At 43.7% G+C, this 27,213-nt stretch overlaps 3 protein-coding genes across 5 annotated transcripts in view; all 3 read left to right on the top strand.

The window, feature by feature from the left end:
- Positions 1–4,166: 4,166 nt before the first annotated feature.
- On the top strand, positions 4,167–5,099 carry LOC128338946 (olfactory receptor 1009-like). Its single transcript, XM_053282217.1, has one exon. It carries the CDS (start codon positions 4,170–4,172, stop codon positions 5,097–5,099), a length of 930 nt encoding a protein of 309 aa, XP_053138192.1. The 5' UTR covers positions 4,167–4,169.
- A 6,931-nt stretch (positions 5,100–12,030) lies between these two features.
- The window catches only part of LRRC55 (leucine rich repeat containing 55), a 59,508-nt gene continuing 44,325 nt past the window's right edge, over positions 12,031–27,213 (top strand). The window contains exon 1 of one of the 2 annotated variants that reach the window (XM_053263386.1): positions 12,031–12,145. The gene's annotated coding sequence lies outside the window, so the exon portion shown is untranslated. The remainder of the gene's footprint in view (positions 12,146–27,213) is intronic. The other variant, XM_053263375.1, reaches the window with a different exon arrangement.
- On the top strand, positions 12,047–26,203 carry LOC128330443 (olfactory receptor 1009-like). 2 transcript variants are annotated; one of them, XM_053263342.1, is made up of 3 exons: positions 14,444–15,018; positions 17,508–17,518; positions 24,752–26,203. In XM_053263342.1, the coding sequence occupies exons 1-3, from the start codon at positions 14,444–14,446 to the stop codon at positions 25,687–25,689; spliced, it is 1,524 nt and encodes a 507-aa protein (XP_053119317.1). In that variant the 3' UTR covers positions 25,690–26,203. The 2 variants fall into 2 exon arrangements, with proteins under 2 accessions (XP_053119325.1, XP_053119317.1); XM_053263350.1 differs by lacking the exons at positions 14,444–15,018; positions 17,508–17,518 and adding an exon at positions 12,047–12,145 and having other exon boundaries at positions 24,743–26,203.

The following is a 27,213-nucleotide window of genomic DNA, read 5'->3' as shown; positions in this document are numbered from 1 at the left end:
ACCCTCCCCCCACTCTTAAAGCTACCCCCTACCCCAGAGCTGGACCGCAGTTTGGCGGTTCCGTGCACACCCCTACCCCAGACTGGTGGTATCATGAGTACCAGCAAAGTAAAATCTAGCATGAATGAGTTAACCCAAAGTTTGGGTTAAAAGAAAACTCCTAGAGTTTTTCAGTGGTTCTGTTCTATTTTTTGTACCATTTTGTAGGGGGAGGGGGGCCAGCCTGGGGTGCAAGCATGCAGTCTCGGCCATACCTCATGAGCACAACCAACCAGTGGGACAAAAGGGACATGCTCAAAAGCCCCTTGTGATGATAAAACATGCAGTAGATGAATGTTACCTGAGCTTCAGGACCTCTCTCTCATGAGAGTGCCTGGCCATGGAGTTATGCATGTAGGCCACACAGCTGTTGCCACCCAGCCCGGTTGTTAGATCCATGCAAGACCCAGGGAAGGGTACCCCAGCAACACCTTTCCCGGTCCCGGCAACTGCCACAAAGCAGGAGTCCAAGTGCCCCCTCTGACAGTCTGGTCTCCCCACAACACATATCCATGGGGATATTTATTGCCATGCACGGCTACCTGGCTTGCCAGGGATAGCTCAAATCTGCGGTTTCCTGATTTGCCACAGGTTGCCTGCCCCGGGATGCTCCATGGTGGCTGATTTACATATGCCTTGATGCCGGTTCAGATGCCTTGATGTCGGTCCCAGCCCAGCCCATCTGTCTGTGGATGTAGGATCCAACAATGGCCACCTGAAACTGCTCAGACACGTGGAGTGGACCAGACTGTTTGGAAGTCTGGAAGGGTTGAGTGGAGAGGGGAAGGTATGGAGCCTATTATTAACCAGAGATACAGCGGCGGGGGGCCTATAGTTGGATGACCTACCTCATGAGAGTGCTGTCCAATGGAGACCCGAAAAACAAAGTGCCTCTGGTTTTCCTCAGTGGACTGGCCCTTTCATGAGAGGACTAATCCCCAGCCGGCAAGCCAGTATGGTGGCAGGAGTGTGTTGGGGCTTCCTGGGCTGCTTGGCCCAGATCTATGATTCCAATAGCATCCTTTGTCACAGTGGATCAAACCCCAGGATCCTTTGCCTGCCCTCATATACATATTCACTCCTAAGAAGTCATCATGACCCCTTCCCAGAGTAACATTAAACTAGTGCTTGTCACCATTCCCCAGTATCAGTAATTGTGCTTGTGCAGCCCTTTATGGCTGCAGGGCTCTTGCAAGGATAATGGTGCAAGTGGTGTGAGGAAAGAGTTAAAATGTCATTTCCATGCTGAAAGTGAGTGATCTATGCCAAAAAGGCATGAGTGCACAGGGCACACCCCCTCGATGATTGTGGACTATGGTTGCCACTTCACTGATGCCCTGATGCCATGCACATGATTTCGCGACACACGCAATACAATACTTGGATGTAGCCTCGATGGACCATAAGAACAGCCCTGCTGGATTAGGCCAAAGGCTCATCTAGTACAGCATCCTGTTTCACACAGTGGCCCACCAGTCCCTCTGCTCAGAAGCCAGAGGTTGCGAAACCGTGGTTGAACAATCGATTGCATGGTGATTTCTGGGTTCACAGATTAACCACAGGTTTGTCTATCCGAGGTTTCATGCTATGTCCGAATATGCCCTATGAGTCACAGGAAGGCTCGTTTCTATGAGGTAAGATGAATCTATACCCTGGAGCCTAGATTCCAATTCCACAATCCAGCACAGATTTAGGCATACTTAGGTCTGTTGCTATCAGTGGGTTTCAGCACAATCAGCTCGCAACTGAATTATAAGTTCTTTGTACCAGATGAGTCATCCATACTCACCTACTTTCTAAGCAATGTTTCTATTTTGAAATAGTATTTTCAAATGATTTCTCAGGAGAATTAATTTCTATACCCAAAGGCATGAAGATAATTGTACTTGCTGAAAGTCAGTCAGTTCAAACTCTCGATATAAAGTCCCTTCAAAATAGCACACACCCTAAATGATCTTAAGGTGCTGCTCATAACAGGTAGTGCAGTGATAGTCAAGAATCTGTAAGTGTCATAACAACACAGTCATTCAGCCATCTTCTCTGTCTTATCACTGGAAATTGCACCCATGACAGAGTATGAAGCAAATAACAGAGAGATTCAACTTCATGCCTAGCTTCATCAATGAACCAGAACAAATTGAATACAAGAATTTCAAAATAACTGGAAGAGGAAAACATGCTAGCAGGATATAGGAGAATTGGTAGGTGAAAGAGCATTTCTAGTTTTTAATTTAAATTACACTTTATCACAGATAGCCAGGTACCCAAGAGACAAAGAGCAAGCACATTGTTCTTCTGTGTCCATCTCTACAAACTTTTTACTTCCCCCCGTCCCTTGCCAAATCAGATGAACAGGAGGAAAAAAGGTGGAAGCTCTTTGCTCCTTTCTGTCCTCCCCTACAGTCCTGCCCTGCCCTTCAGCTCAGCTGGCCTAGGTCAATTTATATCAAAGAGATTGTAAGTACAAAAAGGTAAGTGTCTTGATGAGAAACATCAATCAGATGAGAACGTTTGCAAGGAATGATTTTGTATCAAAGTGTACAGGTAACTGTTGAAGAGAAGATGAGACCATATCTGTAAAATATGTCATTGATGAAATAATGGCCGACATCCAGACTAGCAAAGTGTTCATGCAGCAATGTTGTCCTGGTGCTATGAGGGAGGGGTGATTTCCATCAATCTCCCCTTTCCCCTGAAGTTGTGGTCCACATAAATATGTACCTGAGGGCTACACAGCCCTCAGTGGTGACTTCAGAGGGCAGGAGAGATTGATGAAAACTGCTCCTCCCCCTTAGCACCAGTTCAACATTGGCAGCATCAGCACTTCATTAGTCTGAATGTCTGTCATCATCATCATTGTCATCGTTATTGTTTATAGTCTACTTTTCAGCAGCAAAAAAAATTCTCAAAGTGATTTACATAGGGGAAAAATAAAACAAAGATGACCCTTGCTCCCTTAGGGCTCACAATATAAAAATGAACACAAGGTAGACACCAGCAACATCCACTGGGAGGGATGCTGTGGTTAAATGGAAACTATTACTTTCCCACTGCTAAATAGAAGAGAACCACTACTTTTAAAGGTGCCTATCTATACCTTACTTTTAAAAGAGGGGCTGTACTCAGGTTTAGGGGTGTGCAAATTGATTCGAATTTGAATCAATTCAACTCAAATCTAGGTGGTTCGAGTGATTCGAATTCAAATCGGATCACCCCTTTAAAAGGCAATTTGATTCAAATTCAAATTGAATTTTTGAAATTTGATTCAAATTCTATTTGAGAGCATTTGGCAATTTTAAAAAACCATTCAGGCCCCCAGGTGGTTTAAAAAGGCACCAAATCAAATTTTTGGACCAGATTTGAATTGGATTCAATTTCTAAATGAATTGAAAAATTTGTTTCATGCACATCTCTACTCAGGCTTACTTTTAAAATGAAAGCATGAACAAGTCACACAAAAACACATACACATATAAGCAAACACGTATATGCTGCAAAGAGGGCTGTGCAAGTGGTCTTCCACTCAAGCAACTCCTGCAACTCCCACCTACACAATGCTTTTAAAATGTTAATCACATGACAGAGGAACAATGCTCAGATTGTCACCTGTAAAGCCACATACAATGCATGTAGCCTACCCAGTGTGAGGAGTAGAATGACTATCTGGCATGTACTGGGAATGTGTTTGAGGTGAAACGAACCAACCTCTTAAATCCATAAGAGCAATACAAGAATGACTTGTTCAATCTCTGAGTCTTTTGAAAAGTCATTCTTGTATTTCCCCCTCTCCTAATTGCCAGAGAAACTACAACCATATCTGTGTTTCTTTTTAGGCACATGCAATTCACCATTTTCTTTTACATTAAAGCTAAGAATTACCCAAATTCAGCTCTAAAAAGATGTACTGTATCTAAAAGAGAGGTTCATTGTCACACCTTCTCAAGAAGCTTATTCTCGTACTTCAGGGCAACAGCTATAAAGGTCTTTTTCCTAAAAGTTGCTGGTAGTTTTTCCCTTATTGAGGAGAGCTAGAGCAGAGCCTTCCACCAGATCTGTGTGGGTGAGAAGGAACAAATTAGAAGTATATAATTGTTTCTTTTTCTTCTGCACAGTTACAAGAAGATGTGACAATGGAAAATCATACCACAGTGGATGAATTCATTTTTACCGGATTCACTGACTCTTCAAAACTGCAGATTCCTCTCTTCACATTCTTCCTGGTGGTATATGTTATCACCCTCACTGGAAATCTTGGGGTGATCCTTTTAATAAGTGTTAGCTCACAACTTCACACCCCTATGTATTTCTTCCTTAGCAACCTGTCCTTGGTAGATGTCTGCTACTCCACAGTTGTCACACCCAAAATGCTGATGGACTTGGTTATGAGCAGAAAGGTGATTTCATTGACTGGATGTGCTGTACAAATGTGGTTTTTTGGTCTTTTTTTAGCCACGGAATGTTTTCTCTTGGCAGCAATGGCTTATGATCGGTATGTTGCCATTTCCAAACCCCTGCTCTATTCAGTAGTTATGTCACGAAGAGTCTGTGCCCAGCTGGTAATCACCCCCTATCTCGTAGGAGTGTTGAATGCCACAACACACACAGCCTTATCTTTTCAGTTAATCTTCTGCAATGCCAACATAATCAACCATTTCTTTTGTGACATCCCTGCAGTCATAGCACTCTCCTGTTCTGATACCCAACTCAACAATATGGTGCTTTTTGGTCTGTCTTGCACTTTTGGCATTGTGAGTACCTCTATGATCATTGTTTCTTATATATACATTGTTAGTGCCATCCTGAAAATTCATTCCAATGCAGGCAGGCGCAAAGCTTTCTCTACCTGCTCCACCCACCTCACAGTTGTGTCTATCTTTTATGGAACGCTCTTCTTCATATATGTGCGTCCCAGCTCCAATTCATCAATAGATGAGGACAAAATGGTCGCCATGTTCTACACAGTGATGATCCCTATGCTGAACCCCTTGATCTACAGTCTTAGAAACAAAGAGGTGAAAGACGCAGTGAGGCGACTGATCAGAGGGAAAAACCTCTCATAGAACAGAAAATTTAAAAACTCCCATTTTTCCCTCATGGAAAGTAAGTTAGGAATGCATCCAGATGTCAAAGAAAGAATTGATGCTTTCAATGCATTTGTTAGAGTATTTCAGTTCCATTCAGCACATAATTATGTTGGAAACATTTTGACATAAAAATGGAAAATTTTAAATAAAGGGTCTTGAATTGTCCAGCAAACTGCAGGAAATCTGCCTTTTAATTGTTTAATTTCTTGTTTATCGTTGTATGTATCATTACTTTTAGATTATAACAAAAAGAGTAAATCTATCTAATATTAAATCCTACAGGAAACCTGGTATGAAGAAGGGTACATAGGCTGATTGATTGTTAGACTAAATCAAGAAAAGCAGAAAACCACTGTCACTACCAGAACTCTTCTTTATGACTAGGCGTTCTGTTAATCTCAGTGGTACACATTGTTTTTTCTTACTGGTATCTACATTTTCAACTGCTCATTTGCATCAATACAAAAGACACAACATATTGCTCACAAGCTGAGGCTATTCTCATGTGCACCCTAACCCAGGCTTGCTCTGGTGGCTTTTGTGGAATCTACAACCTTACTCAAATGACTGTCATTTGCACAGCTTAACAAAGAGGGTACTGGGAAGACCAAATATATGATTTATTTATCCACAAATGGAACATAGGAAGCTGCCACATACTGAGTCAGACCATTGGTCTATCTAGCTCAGTATTGTCTTCACAGACTGGCAGCGGCTTCTCCAAGGTTTCAGGCAGGAATCTCTCTGTCTCAGCCCTATCTTGGAGAAGGCAGGGAAGGAACTTGAAACCTTCTGCTCTTCCCAGAGCGGCTCCATCCCCTAAGGGAAATATCTTACAGTGCTCACACATCAAGTCTCCCATTCATATGCAACCAGGGCAGACCCTGCTTAGCTAAGGGGACAAGTCATGCTTGCTACCACAAGACCAGCTCTCTTCCCATAAGAGAGATGATTGCATAGATTTAGAGCACCTGCTGGGAGAAGCTTTATTCTGTTTGAAAGTCAAGCCTAAGAAGTTTTCACAATCCTGATGAGAGCCTAGGTAGGAAAGAGAGATACACTTATAGTCAGAGGGAGTGGACCCCTCCCTTTCCTCATTGCCTTTCCACAGTGGCTGTGGTAAGCTACTGTGGGTTACCACAGCCACTATGGTAACACCACAGCTGCTGAAGACTCTTTGAGCATTGATCTGCTATGTGGTTCCTGGGACTGCACAGCAACTCATAGCACTAGGGATGTGCGGACCAGACTGGCAGTCCGGTCCAGGGGTTCAGGGGTTCGTGGTCGAACCACCCACCCACCCCAGTTCTGTCGGACTGGAACCGGACCGCTGGGTCCAGTCCAGCAGGTCCGCAAACTTGAAAAAAAAATTAAGTTCATGAAGTACCTGTAGCCCCTCCGGGGGGCTTGCTGAGGCTGGCAGGGGGAGAGGGAACCCGCGCGGACACCACCACCACCCTGCAGCCTCAGCAAGCCCCCCAGAGGGGCTACAGGTACTTCATTAACTTTAAAAAAAAAAAAGTTCTCGGACCGGTCTGGGACCAGATCAGACCGGGGGGGGGGTTCAATGGGGGGCCGGACCAGACTGGCCCAGTTCTATTCGAGGCCTCAAACCGAACTGGGCCAGGCGGTTCCGTGCACACCCCTACATAGCACAACTGGGCCCAGTGCCTGCTGAAAGATATGGTACTCCTCCTACATTTAACTGGCTTTTGCATGCCCACTAAGGCTGATCTGCCAATGACATCTGGTTCCACATTACATTATCTATTTTTTCAGCTGTATCATTAATGTGGTCTGAAGTAATTTCTGCACTAGAAACAGAGGATCTTTAAAAAAAAAAAAGATGAGAGTGGGGCTAGGAATGAATTAGCTCTTGAGATCAACAGATGTGAACTGGAATTTTTAAACAAGGTATGCTTCGTTCTCAGAGCAGAGTCAACACTGTATAAATAAATGTATAATAATGTGTTTATTCTTATTCCATATCATGTCTATCTGTTTTCGGGGAGCGGGGGGGGGCCTGGTCTATGTGTTGTGCCAGTATTTTTAGACCTAAAATTAGCACATCAGTGAGACACATGAAGAACAGAGGCTGGCAGAAGGGGGTGGGATAGTTGCCAAGCTATACTTTTCATGAAAGCTGTGGGAACACCATCACAACTGTTGTGGCAGCATGCAGTTGAGAAAGGGGAGGATAAATTTAGAATTGGTCCCTTATGAGGAAATGTGAAGTAGTCACCTTAGGCAATTTGGGAGGCACCAGAGGTGTGGCAAAATGCTCCCCTGCTCCCTCACCTACCTATCTCTACCATCTGCCAGCACCAGAGAAGCTCTTTGATGAGTGGCAGCATAGTCACCACTCAGCAACAAAGAGCCACTTTGAGATGGTCCTCCACCACCACCACCACCTCCTCTTCCTGGGAGGCAGGAGCATGAGCATTGAGCCAGGAAAAGGACGTAATGGCAGAGTGGGGGAGGGAGGTGTTTGCTCACACTGTTATGCATGCATCTAGCAAAATAGCAGCTGATACTGCCATAAACAGAAAAAGGAGGTGCATTTGGGTGAGGAGGTACATTTGGCACTTTGCCTCAGGCATGTTGTGGTCATGAGCTGCCATCAGTTCTAGGGATGTGCAAACCAGTTCGAATTCGAACCAGTTTGGTTCGACGGTTCCAATTCGGACCAAACTGGGCATTGGGTTTCCAATGCTGGTCCGAATTCAAACTGATCAAGCCTGGTTCAGTTCAAGCTGGTTTGAATGGGCTCAAGCCAGTTCGGAGCCTCTAGGGTCCATTTTAGGTCTTGTCTTCCATTTTGTGATACTTGTTTTGCTAGTTTGCATTGGCCGAGCTATTGCTTCTGTGATTGGCCAGAAAAGTCTGGCTCTGTGGTAGGCTGTGTACTGTGCCATTGCTTGAGAGCTGGCACCCTATTGGCCAGGGGGGGAGGGCAAAGGTGGGGGCTCCCAAAGGAGGGAGTTTCAAATCATATATAAAGCCAAGCCTCTGGCCTTGCAAATCACTCTGGTTGCAGTTGCTGCTTGGCTTTCTTCTGGGCCTCTGCAGTGCTCTGTAGCTGCCGGTGAGTCTGCCTTGCAGAGCTTTTTTTCTCCCATCCGCTGTTCCCTTGCCTTTTCTCTCTGTCCTGCCTGCTTTAAACCTTCTTTTCCCACTGTTCTGTGTGTTTTATTTTTTTATCCCCTGTGTCTCTGTCTCTCTCTCCCGCTCTCCTCTGGGCCAGGAAGACCCACCCAGGCCTTTGGGCCTGAGGCCTCTGGCCCAGCCATTTATTATTTCTCCAACCCCATCCCCCCGCCACATGTCCTGTATTGCTTTTCTGTTTCTCTCTCTGTGTGTGTCCAAGTCCCTTTAAACCTTATGTTCTGTGTGTGTATTTCTGCATTTAATTTTTCTATCCCCCTGAGTGTCTCTCTCTATCTCCCCTCTCCTCTGTGCCGAGGGGCTCACCCAGGCCTTTGTGCCTGAGGCCTCTGACCCATTCATTTATTATTTCTCCAAACCCATCCTGCCCACCTGTCCTGTATTGTTTTTATGTTTCTCTCTTTCTCTGCCCCAGTACCTTTAAAACCCATGCTCCCATTCCCACAGCCTTACCACCAGCCTTTTAATTTATTTTCTAAGTGTTTATTTTAAGTTGTTTGGGCGGGTGAGTTGCTGAAAAGCTTCTCATTCTGCCCTTCCCCTTGTCCCCAGCTGTGCCAGCCTGTGCCGCTCTGTGCTGTGTGCCAGCTTCTGCTGCCACTGGTCTCGGATTCCTTCCCTTCTTTTTTGTCCTTTGATCAGTGTGTACAGCAGAAGATTCTGGACGAAGAGGGGTGAGTCTTTACTTTCTGTTGTCCTCTTTTCCCCCTAGTGGTTTTTAAATAGGGCCTCCTTTTGCATTTGGGTGTGGGGAGGGATATTTTCTGTGTTTTTTCTTTGCAGGTTGTTTCTTGTTTTTACAGGTGTCCCCCTCCCAATTGTGTAGTAGTTTATTGATAGCTTTTTTTGTTTTTATTGTATTGCATTGTTGTGGGTGGGTGGGCATTTGTTAAAAGGTGTTTATATTAAAGTGGGTCTGGGGGTATGGCAGGGCTGGCCTCAACTCCCCCCCCCCCCAGGCACCCCCAAGTTGATAGGATTTTTTGTTCTTTATTCAGGAACTTTTATAAATATTTTTTGCCTCCATTGGAAAGCATTGGGAGAGTCTATCCCATTCATAGAACATTGTGTACTATAACCTTAATTACTTCATTGCTATGAACTGTGAACTCAGAGGTCACAGCAATGAAGTAATTAAGGCCAGTAGATGATATTTGTGAATTAGAAGTGTCTCAATGTTTTCCAATGGAAGCAAAAAAAAATTATAAAAATTCCTGATTAATAATAATAATAATAATTATTATTATTATTTGATTTCTATACCACCCTTCCAAAAATGGCTCAGGGCAGTTTACACAGAGAAATAATAAATGAATAAGATGGATCCCTGTCCCCAAAGGGCTCACAATCTAAAAGAAACACAAGACAGACACCAGCAACAGTCACTGGAGGTAGTGTGCTGGGGGTGGATAGGGCCAGTTGCTCTCCCCCTGCTAAATAAAGAGAATCACCACATTAAAAGGTGCCTTTTTGCCAAGTTCGAAGGGGTTAACTTGAATAAAGAACAATAAATCCTATCAACTTGGGGGTGGCTGGGGGGAGTTGAGGCTGGCCCTGCCATGCCCCCAGACCCACTTTGGGGTGCCCTGGAGCCCCTCAAAGGGGGGTGGAGCTGCCTCAAATTTTCATTATTCCCTATGGGAGGAAGTAAAAAAAAATGAAAAAACCTCAAAAATTAAGCAATAATCACAGAAGTGTCTGATTGCCTTGGGGTTTGATGGGTGGTAGGCACCCCTGGGTGCCTACCACTCATCCCACTTTTGTGCCCCTAGGTGCTCTGCATGGGTTATAATGGGCCAGTTTGAGTCCTCGTTATACCTTTTAGAACTTTCGAGTTGGGTTCAAATTCAAACTGAACCAAAGGGGGGTTCGATCAAAACCCAAACCAAACCTGCTCATCCTGGTTCAAAGCCGGTTTGAATTTGAACCGAACCAGGCAAACTGGTTTTGTGCACATCCCTAATCAGTTCTAGATGATAAAGAGGATATTTCACCTGAGATGGTGTTACCTGAGCAAATGACCATTGACACGGATAGTGAAAGAGACAAAGGTTTATTTCTCAGCGCTGAGGACAACCCCTGGTGCCTTTTGGCAAAAGTCCAAGGAGCGTACCTCTTACAGACTAACAAGAGTTTATAAAGATTTTCCTCCACCCCTAGGCATCAACATTCAGCCCCAAAGAACCAATCAGTTCATTACATTCGTACATATGCTTGCATAGAGGCTGGACTTTGCGCTCTAAGTTTCTAAGTTTCTATTTCACAGCAGAGAGATAATTAATTAATAGGAGAAGCCTTCACATTCCTAGAACAATACAGTTACTATTCAGGGGAGCCTATCTCTCCCCGCTGCTGCAAACCCCCACTTATTCTGCTCTGGGCAGATAGCTGACCCAACACTTTCGTTTGGTCTGTACTTTTCCATCCCACAGAGGCACTGACTTGCAAACACACTTTCTACAAAGCAATTACAAAGCAGCTTTCTATTAATGCTACACATGTCACAATGGGAAGCCATCATAACTATTGGACTGGCCAGCCACACTGGCATAGAGATATTTCATAGGAGAAAAAAATGGTGGTGTTTAATTGCATAGATGTGCCAGGTCATGGAGAAAGAGTTCTATGTTGTCCATGAGGAAAGCTGCAAGCAAAGACTAGAGTTTGCTTTGGCAGTTGGTGCTTTTTGGAATCAGACTCTGAAATATCTTGCATAGCCTTGCATAGTCTAGCTGTAAGGGCTACTGTTTGCCATCTATTTCTTCTTTGTATACAAACATAAATCAGGCTTTTACCAAAGATTCAAGATATTCCATTGCTTTCTTCTGTACATAAACTGCTAAAATCCATCCCCTGGGGAAGGCCAATCACTTTGCATGCAGAAGAAACCAGAAGTATGTAGAGAACAGTTATGAATTTGAGTATATGGCACTGGTCTAGGTGCACCAATAGCTTGCGTCGCAAGGCAGCTTCATATGCTTTTCCTCAAAGAAGCCTTGCAGGGACATTTAATCATTACAGGGCCTGTTCATACAACCTTGCAGCTGCAGTTTTAACGAGAAGTTTGACTGGTACTAAGCCTCAACTGAACCCCTGCAAATTAGGCATCTGAAAATGTCAGTTCATTATTCCCCAAAACCATGGTCTCCCTACGTGTTTGACCAGATGCTTGATGAAATAGAAAGGTGATCCACTCTCACCACAAATCAGACTTTTAAAATCATTTGACTAAGTATGCTTTTTTCTTTGCATAATTTGCATAAAGTGGGAGCTGGCTTTGATGTACTACATTGTCCAAACCATCTCATTGACTTCCAAAACAGGGCCCATATTAGCCTCATCAGAAGAAACATACACACATGTTCCTCCAGTGCTGTACAATAATAACCGTTCAATTACACAAGCTTTTGTATCTTTGATATATTTGTTATTGGGAGCCAACGTCTATATTTTTCCCCATGGACATTAGCAGTACAGCGTGTGCAATGGAGGTAGAGTTGATCTGAGGTAGAATCGATACATTTTAGAACAGCTAAAAAAATCTTTTCTGCACAGTTCTGCTTCCTAATACAAGGCACATAGAGAACTGCAACTGCCACATGAGCCTTCAAATACTTCAGAGACCACAACTTGAATTCCCAGAAGAAGGTCTTGTGTCATGGGAACACTTTAATTATATCTCCTCTAGAAATTGCTGCAGCAATAAAAGCAAGTAGCAAGGTGCAAGTGTTCAACGTCAAATGATGTACTCTCCATCTGAACACAGACATGTTTGAGAAAGGAGTTTTAGAATAAATGAGGGAATGAAGAATGAGGGAATGAGATTGCAAAACCATCAGAACATGCATAGGCTACAGGTAATTCCTGGTTTGTACTATATATTGTACTATATTAGGAGAAGGAATGTGTGCAGTTGGAGACAGCTGGTGTTTTGCATCCTTCTGTTGTATGCAAATATTCTATATGTGTCACTGCAATGAACAGGGCAGGTACTACTGCTGGTGAATATATCATACTTATTCCACAGTGTCCTAACTTTGAAAATATTGACTTCAAATGTGAACATCCTGAGTCAGACTTGAGATGGTTTACTACATGTAACCTATCTCTCTACACCCATACATGTAAGGCTCAGTGGGGGCAAACAAGCTGAAATTTAATCTGGATTAGACAAGTGCTCTGGGTTGGTAAAACTGTTCATCCAAAGAGTGAGGTAAATTTGGTCTTGGATGGGGTCACACTCCTCCTGAAAGAAAAAGTCCACAGCTTTGGGGTGCTTTTGGACCCAGCACTGTCCTTGGAGGTATAGGTGGCAGTTGCAGCGGTGTGCAGAAGTGCTTTTTACCTGCTACAGTGGTACATCATCTGTGACCCTACTTGGAGAAGTCAGACCTGAACTTAGTCACTCATGGCTTTGGTGACATTCAGATTGAATAATTGAAACATGCTCTGCCTGGGGTTGACCGTGAAGATAGTTCAGAAGTTTCAGCTGGTCCAGAATGATGCTGCAAGGATGTTCATGGGTACAGTCATTTTACGAGTGTTACACCCATCCGACGGCAGCTGCACTGATTACCAGTCTGCTTCTGGGCTAGATTCAAAGTGCTGGCCTTGACATTTAAAGCCCTACATGGCTTGGGACCAGGGTATCTGTGGGACTGCATTTGCCCATATGAACCTGCCAGGGTCCTCCATTTGGCATCTCAGATCCTGCTCACGGCCCTACCACTAAAAGAGAACTGGTTGGCAGGGCTAGAGCCAGGGCCTTTTCGGTTTTGGCCCCCTGACTTTTGAACACCCTCCTGGAAGAGCTTCTCCATGCTCCCTCCCTCAGTGCTTTTAAAAAACAATTAGGCACATCTTTTTAGAGAGGCTTTCTAATGTTTTATTTACTGCTTATATCTGGTAGGTTTTTAAGCTTTTTATTTCTTCGTTTTTAGCTTTTTACTAATAACTCTTAATATGAAACTTTTAAAAGTGATTTTAAATGCAGTTTTAGCTTTTATGTAGTTTAGGTCTTTTAACTTGTTATATATATATATATATATATATATATATATATATATATATATATATAACCTATTTTATTAATGTTGTGAGATGCCTCTAGCAGTAGCGTACTAGAGAGATGGGGTATAAATAAACAACAAGAAGCACATTAATAATAATATAGGTGGTGTTGGGTAGGGAAGCACTACCCTGCACAAGTAGCTCACACACCCTCCACTTGCTCCCCCATTGCTGAATTCCTCCGGTTACTTAAAGGAAAGATACTTTTCACATACTCTGATTTTTTTTTTTAATGATCATCAATCAACATATATGAAATGCATTTATATACAGAAAGAACAGTTCCCTATGGACTGTTGTATTTAGGATGGGAGCATTAATGTGAAATATGGCATTGTTATCTTTAAGAAATCTAACATGTAGGACAAAGCCCACCCTCAGAAATGCAGTTTTCCATTCCATACCTGTCCACATTTTTATTTTATTTTAATGCGACTTGCTAAAATTGTTTTTTCTACCATGATGCGGGGGATCAAGTGAATAAATCGCTTATGACAAAAGCTGACATGCATCTTTGGTTTCTGAATGATTCAGCATATATGTGCAGATCTTAGTTCAGACTGTGCTGTAAAATAAGAGCAGTGTTGCCCTTTATGCAATGTGTATGTGTTGTCGTGGCTGTCTTAGTGATGCACTGGTATTCCATGCATCAGATATGTAAAGATCAAAAGGCCATCCCTGGAACTTCCTTTGAGGACAGATCCAGTCTTGTTAAGCTGCAGCAATTCTAATGGGCAGCTGGAGTTTTGGTTGTTACCTGTTTGCCATTAACAGAGTCATTCCTCCCCACTGCATCTGGCTGAAGGCAGCATTAGCCATTGCATTGATACCATTAGTAGCTTTCAAAACTCAGAACACACGGTTTTATTAGCTCCATAACGGATACAGGAGGACACAGATAAAAACTTTCCCACACAGCTCAACCAGCAACCAGATGCCAGAATCTTAGTATGATTTGAATAAAAGCATGGCAGTCATAATATCCAGAAGCACTCCCAGATTCAACATTTGATATTATTTGTAGTCTCTGTCTATGTTATTTTATTACAGAAATTACTTCTCTTTTCTACACAGAACAAAGAGAAATGTCAATGGAAAATCACACCATGGTGCATATGTTCATCTTTTGGGGGTTCAGTGACTCTCCAGAGCTGCAGCTCCCACTCTTCATATCCTTCCTAGTGGTCTACCTCATCACCTTGGTAGGGAATCTGGGGATGATCCTATTAATCAGGTTTGATTCCCGACTCCACACTCCCATGTACTTCTTCCTCAGCAACCTGTCCTTTGTGGACCTCTGCTATTCTTCTGTGGTCACCCCCAAGATCTTGATAGATTTGGTAGTAGAAAGCAAAACTATTTCCTTGGCCGGATGTGCAGCACAGATGTGCGTTTTTTGTTTCTTTGTAGCCACAGAATGTCTTGTTTTGGCAACAATGGCTTATGATCGATACGTGGCTATTTCTAGCCCACTGCTGTATACAGTCATTATGTCTAGGAAAGTTTGTGCCCAGCTGCTGGCAGCTCCGTATCTTTTTGGGCTACTAAATGCTGCTACCCACACAAGCTTGACTTTCCAGTTAACCTTCTGCAAGTCCACCATCCACCATTTCTTCTGTGACATTCCTGCAGTGATATCACTCTCCTGCTCCGATACAAGGTTCAACATGAAAGTGCTTTTTGGTCTCTCCTGCACACTTGGTACTCTCAGCAGCTCTATTGTCATCATATCTTACATCTACATCCTCAGTGCCATCCTGAGGATCCACTCCAGTGAGGGAAGACGCAAGGCTTTCTCCACCTGCTCATTCCATCTCACTGCTGTTTCTCTTTTCTTTGGGACCCTTTTCTTTATATACGTGCGCCCCAGTTCTGGCTCATCAGTACAAGAAGACATGATGGTCTCTGTGTTCTACACTGTGGTGATCCCCATGTTAAATCCCTTGATCTATAGCCTAAGAAACAAAGAGGTGAAAGATGCAGTGAAGAGAGTGTTCAGAGGGAAACATTTCTCTTGATAAACATTTGTTTCCTTCTGCCAAAAAGTAGATTTTGCCGATCATTTGTATTTATAATATTTCAATTCCATACACTGCTATGCACTGCCTCTTTAAGAGCCAAGCCCAGAAGGCCTCAAAATAAGACCAACCACCGATCTGCAGCCCCACCTCCCTTGTGTGCACCACACTTCTTCATCTGCCAACTCCATCGTTCGGGGCAGCCAGGCTGTTAAACTTGCATATCGCCACTGGTTTTAAACAGGCAGTAGCGAGGGAGGTGACTCCATGAGAACAGAGCTTTTAACTTTGCTAGACGGATGTCTGTAGATGGAAGGCATGAAGTGGAAGAGATCAAGAGAGAATGCGTCTGTCTAGGGAAGCTAGAAGCTACGTTCCTGCCGGGTTACCTCATTGCCAATCTTTAAAATCCCAGATGCATAGAAGGTTACAGCAGCATGCAAGGGCAGCATGTGTGATGAAGGTGACCACCCACTGACACTGGCTCAGCCTGACCAGTAGGTGGGGGTGAACAGGAAGGGAAGGTAGCAAAATGTTGAGGAGCTGCAGTAGTAGCTGGCAGGTGAGGTGATGCCCACAGGTGATGACGGCTAGGGCAGGATACCCACACCACCTCATGGCACAGGCACTGCCTGAGGTCATTGCCTCACCTGGCCTCGTAGATGAGCCACCCCTGAGAAAAGCAGGCAGTTATCCAGTGCACCTACTGAGCTGAGCTTGGTGGTGTTGAGTGTACTGTTCCCATTGGGGGGCAGGGAGGCACTCCTTAACTCAGACACTGCTTATCCTAGGGATGGCTCAAGAGTCCAGCAGCTGCTTTTACTAGAAAAAAGCAGCTTCGAGGCAAGCTATGGAGTGACAAAGGCTGTTGGACATTTTACCCATCCCTCATGCACCACTTCTCTGTTCCAAATCCCTCCCCAGCCCCCTTTTCCCCTGCAGCTTTCAAGATGTATTTTTCAAATGGCAAACACACATTCTGAAGCATTCCAGAGGGTAAGGGGCTCAGGGACCATTTATTTATTTAATCATTCATTTGTTCATTCGTTCATTCATTCATTCATTCGATTTCTAATAGCTCGGGGCAGTTTACACAGAGAAATAATAAATAAATAAGGTGGACCCTTGTCCCCAAAGGGCTCATAATCTAAAAAGAAACATAAGATAGACACCAGCAACAGTCACTGGAGGTACTGTTCTGGGAGTGGATAGGGCCAGTTACTCTCCACCTGCTAAATAAAGAGAATCACCACATTAAAAGGTGCCTCTTTGCCAAGTTAGGAGGGGTAAAAGTAGAGAATCTGTGGGTAGCAAAGGGTTAAGCATGCACACACACACACACACACACATACACACTTGCAAGTAAGTCTCTGCTCTAAATTCCCCTCCAAAAGCTGCTGTTCCTCAAGACCTTTAGTTACCGCCGCTGGCTCTACATGTATACATGTAGTTAAGTCCCCAAAGGGGCAAACTCGTGTGTAGGTTAGGTTGGGTATGGTGGAAAATATATGAAGGATTTTTGTAATTTGTATTGAACATAAGTATTTGTAAACAAAAGAGAAGTTAATAAACTGTATGTAAGATAAAATAGTTAACTATGTACTTCGTTGTTGTTGTTGTTACTGCTTAACTATTAATAGGGTTTTTTTAAAAAAATCTCCAAGGAGGAGGGAGAAGAATCTACAATGGTCTGATAAGAAAAAGGGGAAACAGAACAAAATCAGGGAAGTTAAGGCAGGGGGCCTGGAAGTGCTTTTAAAGTGTAGGGGCCCAAAGCAATGAGGACATAATGGCTGCTGTGCAACTATGCATCAAACAACTTTTTAAAAAAACATTACTTTGAGAACAATAAAATTGCCACTTTTTTCTTATAAAATGTTTATGTATTTCATATATATTCACACACACACACACACACACACACACAAAATCAGGTGAACCTGGGGTGTGATGGGGACTTCCTGGCAGCCACAGGAAGAAGGGGAAGAAAGGCAACTGGGTGTGTGACCATCTCCCAAACAGAGCAGAACAGCAAGGCTTGGGTAGGGATCATGCCCTGCTGTTTGCTGCCCAACCACCCCAATGGTGACTGAGCTAGCCAGTCCTCTCCTCCTCCTCTTACTCACAGAAGGTGGAAGGAGAGTGTATGAGCCACTTAGGACAACTGAAGTACTCCACTTCTCTTTCTGCAAGCAGGAAAGGGGGGAAAGCAGGCAAGGGCCAACAGACTGTGTGGGGCAGGACAAGTCTACAGCCACCCCCACCTCCAAGCCTGCTGTCTGAGGTGACCACTTCAGCCTGCTTCATGCTAGGGGAGCCTTTGGGGACTGGGGGAGAACAAGACTTATCTTAAGAAAGGTGGAGGAAAGGAAGAGCGAGGAACATATCTGTGTCTGTTTTGTTCTCTTCCTTCCTAGATCTTTTGGCATTAGAGACACGTCTCTATCTATCTATGTGCATTTTTTTTCATCCTTTAAGTTTGGAACCTAACTAGCTTCTTTCCCAACTGCAGACACAGCACACTTCATCCAGAAATAGCCAAGGCCTACACAACAGCCACTTAATGAGCTACATTCCTATGCATATTTATCTAGGAGTAAAGCCTACTGAACTCAGTGGCACTTACTTCTGAGTAAATATGCATATGATGGACAGTAAGATTAGCTGAAGCCTGTTGGAACTAGGACCCTGGCAGCATCAGCTCTCAGCTGCAATGTCTCATAGTGACTACCGGGGGGTGGGGACCTAGCTTTTATATGGATAAAAGTGCTGGACTCCTCCCCTCTTTGTCCTCATTTTGTCTCTCCAGAGATGGCTGTTTGTTTTGGTCTCTCTCTTCAGCCATGAGCTACAGCTGAAATTAAGCTGCAAGCTTTTTCACATTTGTTTGTAACCTTTTCTTTAAATAAATCTCTGTAGTTCTTCAGTACTAAAGAACTGTCTCAAGACCTCTTGCTTTGCTGCTTTCTCACCAAACTGTTTTTGCTGTGCTATTTGGGGACTGAACGGCCATTTTTCCCCTACAAAGCCTACCTTATTCAAAATGTGAGGGTCAGGAGCATAGCTATAATTCAACAAGGGGAGAGGGGGACAATTGTCCCTGGGTCCTTGGGGGGGGGACCTGCCAGCTGAGTGATAGCTTGCACTTCACTCTTCCCTTCCTGATTCTGAGGAGGAAGAGGCGGGAGGACTCCAGCAGACAGCAAATGGGTCCAATTAAATTAAAATTTACATTTGAATGCAATCTCAGCCAAGGCAAACTCAATCACTCTGAGCTCTCCTCTGAACCTTCGCTTTCTCTCCTACACATGATCTCTACACACAATAGCTCTCTGTGGGGTCTATCTATACAACAATTTATTGAATACAAATTGCAACAAGAGATTTTCTGGGGAATCCAAATGACATTTAAACACATTATGCAATTTCTTAGCACCATCTGCTGGTCATTTGCTGAAAACTGGTGAAAAAACCCTCCTTTTTTAATAATACTGTACTAAAATATCAATGCTCACCAAATATTACTGTTTCTGGAAAACATGGAAGGTTATTTGTTCAGTATATTTCTTGCCTGCTTTATGTTCTCTAAAAACATCAAAGAAGATACATCATAAAAACTATCTCAACATTATGATTAAACACAGAACACTTAAAAAGCATTTCATCAACATTCCAAATGCCTTCTGAAAAAGGCTCTCAGGGGTGTTTTGCAGATTACACGCTGCCACATGTCCCATAAGTGCCCCTCCGTATTGCCAGTGTTTTGACATTGTGCTTGCTGCGCTGTCAGCAGGGTGCCATCCATATTTCCAATGCCTTGTTTCAAATTTTAATGATGTATTATGGATCTATTATGTGGTAATAGTGTTGCAGGAACATAGCCATATTTTTCCGTGGTAGGGAGGCTTACAACAGAGTTTATGCATTGCAGCATGTCGCAGTTTGGACAGTTCCTCTCCCATACACACACCTGTGCTTACTTCCTCCGCCCCCGCCCCACCCCCCCACCCCCACCGCAGGAAGAGAAACAGACAGGAAGAAATCTTGGCTTTCCCTTCCTTTCCTCCCCACAGATCCCAAACCCCACACCTCCCTCCTCCTCCGCTTGCTTCCTAGATAATAAAACTAGAGCTTGTCAACACAGAAGGGGAGGGGTGATGGGGGGAGGGAGGAAATCAGAGGAGTATTATTATTATTCCACAGGGTTATTTTATGCAGTCCCTTTTAAAGTTGATACTTTGCCCAGAGACACATACTGGTGCAGGTGAGCAGATTTCTGAATCCAACCCTTTCTTGTGCACTTTTACTGAAGAGGAAGCCCATTGAACTAAATTATTGACTTCTGTGCAATCCAGCTTGCACACTACAAGGCAAAGGGAGGGAGGGAGAACAGTCACTTACTTAAAAGGAAGCCCATTGAACTGAATCATGATTCATTTACTTCTTTGCAATCCCACAGTCCTCACTGGAGGCGTATTCACCTCCCCTCCTTGACACCGCCTCCTCCCTCCTATCTATCTATCTATCTATCTATCTATCTATTTATTTATTTCTCTGGAGGTGTGCCAGTTCCTGTCTTTCCCCCTTCCTGGCTCGCCACAGGATTCCCTTTTGCTCCCCGCCCCAAGCAGTTCCCTTGTTTTGTCACTCCAAACGATCTCTTCATGCACCCCACTCCCCCTTTTCTTTTTTAAATTTCCCCTGCTTATTGCATGCACAAAACTGGAATGATGCAAGACAAGGTTAAGAACATAGGAACATAAGAACAGCCCTGCTGGATCAGGCCCATGGCCCATCTGGTCCAGCATCCTGTTTCACACAGTGGCCCACCAGATGCCGCTGGAAGCCACAGACAGGAGTTGAGGGCATGCCCTCTCTCCTGCCATTACTCCCCTGCAACTGGTACTCAGAGGCACCCTGCCCTTGAGGCTGGAGGTGGCCCACAGCCCTCTGACTAGTAGCCATTGTTAGACCTCTCCTCCATGAAGTCATCCAAACCCCTCTTAAAGCCATCCAGGTTGTTGGCTGTCACCACATCCTGTGGCAGAGAGTTCCACAAGTGGATCACGCGTTGTGTGAAAAAGTACTTCCATTTGTTGGTCCTAGACCTCCTGGCAATCAATTTCATGGAGTGACTCCTGGTTCTAGTGTTGTGTGAGAGGGGAAAAAATCTCTCTCTCTCCACTTTTTCCATGCCATGCATGATTTTATAGACCTCTATCATGTCTCCCCGCAGACGTCTTTTTTCTAAACTAAAACGCCCCAGGTGTTGTAGTCTTGCCTCATAAGAAAGGTGCTCTAGCTCCCTGATCATCTTGGTTGCCCTCTTCTGTACCTTCTCCAGTTCAACAATGTCCTTTTTAAGATGTGGTGACCAGAATTGTACGCAGTACTCCAAGTGTGGTCGCACCATAGTTTTGTATAAGGGCATTATAATGTTAGCTGTTTTATTTTCAATCCCCTTTCTAATGATCCCTAGCATGGAATTTGCCTTTTTCACAGCTGCCGCACATTGAGTCAACACTTTCAATGAGCTGTCAACAACAACCCCAAGATCCCTCTCCTGCACAGTCACTGACAGCTCGGATCCCATCAGCATATACTTGAAGTTGGGGTTTTTTGTCCCAATGTGCATCACTTTACACTTGCTAACATTGAACCGCATTTGCCATTTTGTCACCCACTCCCCCAGTTTGGAGAGATCCTTTTGGAGCTGCTCACAATCCGTTTCGGATTTCACTACCCGGAAGAGTTTGGTATCATCTGCAAATTTGGCCACATCGCTGCTTACCCCTGCTTCTAGATCATTTATGAATAAATTAAAAAGCACCGGTCCCAGTACAGATCCCTGGGGGACCCCACTTCTTACTTCCCTCCATTGTGAAAACTCTCCATTTATACCTACCCTCTGTTTCCTGTCTTTCAACCAGTTAGCAATCCACACATGTACTTGTCCCCTTATCCCATGACCGCTAAGTTTCCTCTGGAGTCTTTGATGAGGAACTTTGTCAAAAGCTTTTTGGAAGTCCAGGTAGACTATGTCAACTGGATCACCTTGATCCACACACTCGTTGACACTCTCAAAGAAGTCTAAAAGGTTGGTGGGCAAGATTTACCTTTGCGGAAGCCATGCTGGCTCACTCCGAGCAGGGCCTGTTCTTCTAGGTGCTTTACAATTTTATCATTGAGGATGCTTTCCATCAATTTGCCCGGAACAGACGTTAGGCTAACCAGCCTGTAATTCCCCGGACGCCCCTGGATCCCTTTTTGAAAATCGGTGTTACATTTGCTACTCTCCAGGCCTCTGGTACAGAGCCCAATTTCAGGGATAAGTTAAATATTTTAGCAAGGAGGTCGGCAATTTCACATTTGAGTTCTTTGAGGACTCTTGGATGGATGCCATCCGGCCCTGGTGATTTGTTAGCTTTCAGTTTTTCCAAACAGTTTAGAACATCATCCCTTGTCACTTCTATCTGACTCAGCTCTCTATCCTCCATCCCTAAAAAGCCTGGTTCAGGAACAGGCATATGCTCAGTATCCTCTGCCGTGAAGACAGACGCAAAGAACTCATTCAGTTTCTCTGCAACTTCCATATCCTCCTTAATAATCCCTTTCACTCCCTCATTGTCTAATGGCCCAACCGCCTCCCTGGCAGGTTTCCTGCTTCTGATGTACTTAAAGAAGTTTTTGTTATTCCCCATGATACTTTTGGCTAAATGTTCCTCAAACTCTCTTTTTGCCTCCCTTATTGTCACCTTGCATTTCTTTTGCCAGAGTTTGTGTTCCTTTCTGTTCTCTTCGTTTGGACAGGCCTTCCAATTTCGGAAGGAAGTCTTCTTCCCTTTTATGGCTTCTTTGACAGTACCCGTTAACCACGCTGGCATCCTCCTGGACTTAGTGGTACCTTTCCTCCTTTTGGGTATACAAGCTGACTGGGCTTCTAGTATTGTGGTTTTGAGTAAACGCCATGCATTCTGGAGCGAAGTGACTCTCCTGATTTCCCCCCTCAGCTTTCTTTTCACCATACTCCTCATTTTGGAGAAGTTTCCTCTTCTGAAATTCAAAATGTCTGTGTTTGACATCCTTGGTGATTCTCTCCCCGCATGTATGCTGAATTTGATGGCACTGTGGTCACTGTTCCCTAAAGGGTCGATGACACTGACATCACGCACCAGGTCCTGGGTGTCACTCAGAATTAGATCCAAGGTCGCCTTCTCTCTGGTCGGTTCCATGACCAACTGTTCTAGGGCACAGTCATTTAGCATATCTAGAAATTTGACCTCTTTGTCCTGACTTGAATGTGAATTTACCCAGTCTATGTGTGGGTAGTTGAAATCACCCATAATTACAGCCCTGCCTCTCCGTGACGCCTCCCTGATTTCCTCCTGCAACTCCCAGTCACTGTCGGCATTATGATCCAGAGGGCGATAGCATGTCCCCAGTAGCACGTTCCCTTTCCGGCCTTGTATAGTCACCCACAGGGTTTCTGTGGAGGACTCCAGTCCACTTAGGTTTTCTAGCTTGTTAGATTCTATCCCTTCTTTAACATACAGTTAAAGGTTAAATTTTTGTTTTGAAATGGTGCTTCCCCCTGCTGGTGGATTTGCAAAAGGCAATAAAGAAGTTACCAAAAAAACCCAATTCATATCACACACACACACCCCACCACAACTCCATTGGCCCAAATGGAGCAGGAGAAGGGGCAGATAAACGCATTTCAAGGAGAATATGGACAGTCCTGCCTTGAAAACACATTGCAATGGATGGAAAATATGAATGGCCACCAGCCTGCAATGAAGCATTGAATAACACTTTACTCTCTGTTTTAAACTGTTGCACTATTCTGTCACACTTTGCAATGCGTTACCCGTTGCAAATCTCATAGTCCAGAAAACTCCAGGGAGGAGAACTATTCTTCTGATAGCAAGCATGAATTGTTCCTTTTGCTAAGCAGAGTCCATCCTGGTTTGCATTTGAATGAGATACACGTGTGAGCGCTGTAAGATATTTCCCTTAGGGGATTGGGGGCCACTCAGGGAAGAGCACCTGCATGTTTGCATACAGAAGGCTCCAAGCTCTCTCCCTGGCAACATCTCCAAGATAGGGCTGGGAGAGATTCCTGCCTGCAACCTTGGAGAAGCCCCTGCCAGACTGTGTAGACAATAGTGAGCTAGATGGACCAATGATCTGACTCAGAATAAGGCAGCTCCCTATGTTCCTATGTCTGAGAAGCAATCAAGGACTGAGCAGTCTGAAGGCCTCAAAGGAGTCTATGTCAAAAGCAAGTGGAAATCTCTTCCAGACTCCCCAAACTCCAGACTTGTTCTGTATACTGAATGTGAGTGACATTACAGGGCACATTCTTGTTTTGCAAGGACAGCAAATGAGGAAAATGCACTTTATCATGGCTGACACATTTTCAAATGAAAACATTTTCAGTTCAATTAATTTCCATACCCAGTGGAACAAAAGATAATTGCAGCTGACTACCTGACAGTACGGTACAGTCTCACAGCTCCAAGCGCAACTGTTCAAAATATAAAGGCTTTGGCTGTGGTGCAGCATTGGAACTGTCATGTAGAAGACTGTAGCATCTCGAGAATTGCTAGGTCCAGCAGACAAATTCATCATTTCATCCTTCCCATCAGTGTTGATTATATTAGTGAAGGAAGAAGCAATAAACATTCTGCGGGTTGTATCCTAAGAACAATTTCTGGAAACAGAAGAAGTTCTATCGTGCAAGGGGGAAGGGTTGGAAAACTTTCAGGAGCAGATTTTCAAGGGGCACAGAGGGCTGCAAAAGGAGGGGGGATTGATGGAATTTCTTCCATTCTTAGAATCCAACTCCAAATCACAATGCTAAGCAGACCAAGGCATACCGTATTTGGGACAAGTGTTTTTTTTTAAAGTGAAATAAATTTTAAAAACTGGTTGAATCTTAGCAAGATGAAAAGGGGTCATCTTTAGTTTTTGCTTCAAATTGCATTATGTGGACTAATTGAAAAGACATTTTTTTCCTCTTTTTCTCAAACAGGAAATATTTCAACTCTCTCATTCTATCAGCACTCCTCCTTCTAATAGCTTTTCATTTCTCCCAACATAACCTAGAGACTTAACTTCCTAAAACAAGTTAATTACACAATAAATTGGGGCTGCAAGATGAATCCTGTAAAAAAGAGAAGCAGAATACATTTTGATTGTGTTATAGGTATCATGGTTTGGGACTTTAAGAAATGTTTCAAAACAGAAGACTTCTGAAAATATGCAACTGCTGGAGTAGAAAGTTAGAAGCATCCATAGTATCCATATTTTGTAAGTGCTATTATCTACATCATAAAAGAACATTCCTACTTTTTATCTACACAGCAAGGAAAGCAATGGCAAAAGAAAATCACACCATGGTGTATGAATTCATCCTCCTGGGATTCACTGGCTCTCCAGAGCTGCAGATTATGCTCTTCATCTTCTTCCTGGTGGTCTACCTCATCACCTTGGTAGGAAATCTTGGGATGCTCCTGTTAATCAAGATTGACTCCCGACTCCACACCCCAATGTACTTCTTCCTCAGCAACCTGTCCTTTGTGGACCTCTGCTATTCTTCTGTTGTCACTCCCAAGATGTTGATGGATTTTATAGTGAAAAGCAAAACTATTTCCTTGGCTGGGTGTGCAGCACAGATGTGGTTTTTTGGTCTTTTCCTGGGTGTTGAATGTTACCTTTTGGCTTCAATGGCATATGATCGGTATGTAGCCATTTCTAACCCACTGCTGTATACAGTCATTATGTCAAGGAAAGTATGTGTCCAGTTGTTGGCTGGTCCCTATTTTGTAGGACTCTTAAATGCTGTTACACATACAAGTTTAACTTTCCAGTTAACCTTCTGCAAGTCAAGGATCAATCACTTCTTCTGTGACATACCTGCTGTAATATCCCTGTCGTGCTCTGACACACGAATCAATGAGGTCGTCCTTTTTGTCATGTCCTGTACACTTGGCACTCTCAGCAGCTCCCTTGTTATCATTTCCTACATCTACATCTTTGCAGCCATCCTGAAGATCCACTCAGTGGAGGGCTGGCGCAAGACTTTCTCCACCTGCTTGTCCCACCTGACCACCGTTTCAATCTTCTTTGGGACTCTCTTCTTTATCTATGTGATACAGCCCAGCTGCAACTTCTCAGTAGATCAGGGTAAGATGGTCTCCATGTTCTACACAGTGTTGATCCCCATGTTGAATCCCTTGATCTACAGTGTAAGAAACAAGGATGTGAAGGACTCTTTGAGGAGAGTGATCAGGAGAAAGGGGTTTCTTTAAGGCAATAAATGTTTCACAGGATTGTCTCTGAACTTATCTTTACCATTTTTGTGCCAAAACAAAAGAACACACACAAAAATGAGGGCTTTCAACATTTCGTGTTTGTGTCATATCAATTCTACACAAAGAGAGTTCCTCAAAGGAGGCGTGTGCAAAGTCCTATGATATGGTGCCATTATCAACATTGTTTTTTGGGGGGAGGGCATTGATTTACGAATATGTATATATGTTGCATTCATCATTCTGTGTTGTATTCAGGCTTAATTGGATTGGAGGAAGGCACACTTAAAATATACCATGTATGATCTCAACTTACTGTTGTGTTCACAGAAGCTCCTTCTGTGAATAGGAAGAAATATGCACTCACACAAGGACTCCATCCATGCCTCTCCTGTTCATAAGTTTGGGTCCACCTTGTTATCTCACAAATCTTTTTAAGGATATACATGTTAAATGAGAAAGCTTTTCTGCATGTATATAGTAAGCTATAGCTGGGGAAACAACTGTAAGAAACCCAGACAACATTCACACAATTAAAAACTGTGTTCTATCTGGGTTTGGGAGCTGTGTGTACTCCCAATTTTCAGTTGTGTGGAAACAAGGTAGAAAGAAAACCATATTTTCCTCTTTTCCAGGTTTTCCTTTTACCTTGCTTCCACACAACTGAAAATTGGGAGCACACACAGCTCCCAAACCCGATAGAGCACAGTTTTTGATTGTGTGAATGACCTCCCAAGGTTATATCACTTTATATTTATAAGAAATGCAACTAACCCTCAAAAAAGAAATGCAAGCACAAAGTCTTAATGATAATGTATGGTGATAATGTTGAAACAGGAGAAAAAAAGGCCAGATAAGCATTTGAATGTAGCGGAATAGCTGGTTGACATACGTTGTGCATTTAGCACACTGCATGTGCTGCTGTGTCTTCATAATGATAGTTGCAAAACAGCACATTTGCACAAATGCTGAAATTGTGCAAGGGAGCTGCATAATCACACAGCCATTGGAAATAATGGTTGTGTGAATATGCAAATCTCTTGCACAATTTTGGCATTTGCACGTGTGCAGTTTCAAAATTGTCATTAGGATGACACAGCAGCACCCTCAGTGTGAGCATGGAAGACTGTGTGGTATGTCAGCCATTGTCTTATATGGAGTCCCTCAGGGCTCCATTCTGTCACCAACACTTTTTAACATCTACCAAAAAAAAGGTGAGGTCATCAGGAGATTTGGTGCAGGATGTTACCAGTATGCTGATGACACCCAAATCTGTTTCACCTTATCTTCATCATCATCAGGAAATGGCATTCACTCCCTAAATGCCTGCCTACGGGCAGTAATGGGCTGGATGAGAAACAACAAATTGAAGCTGCATCCAAGCAAAATGATCATTGTGGGGGATCAGAATTTGAGGGATGAGTTAGATCTTCCTGTATGGGGTGGGGTTACACTCCCCAAGAAGGAACAGATATGCAGCTTGGGAATGCTCTTGGATCCAGGCCTCACCCTGGAACCTCAGGT

The sequence above is a fragment of the Hemicordylus capensis genome, chromosome 1, assembly GCF_027244095.1.
Source record: "Hemicordylus capensis ecotype Gifberg chromosome 1, rHemCap1.1.pri, whole genome shotgun sequence".
Classification (NCBI taxonomy): domain Eukaryota; kingdom Metazoa; phylum Chordata; class Lepidosauria; order Squamata; family Cordylidae; genus Hemicordylus; species Hemicordylus capensis.
This window is presented reverse-complemented; position numbering and strand designations above follow the sequence as displayed.

What these genes read in the sequence shown, in the direction of transcription:
- LOC128338946 (XM_053282217.1), top strand. Translation starts at nt 4,170, where the DNA reads ATGGAAAATCATACCACAGTGGATGAATTCATTTTTACCGGATTCACT.
- LOC128330443 (XM_053263342.1), top strand. Translation starts at nt 14,444, where the DNA reads ATGTCAATGGAAAATCACACCATGGTGCATATGTTCATCTTTTGGGGG.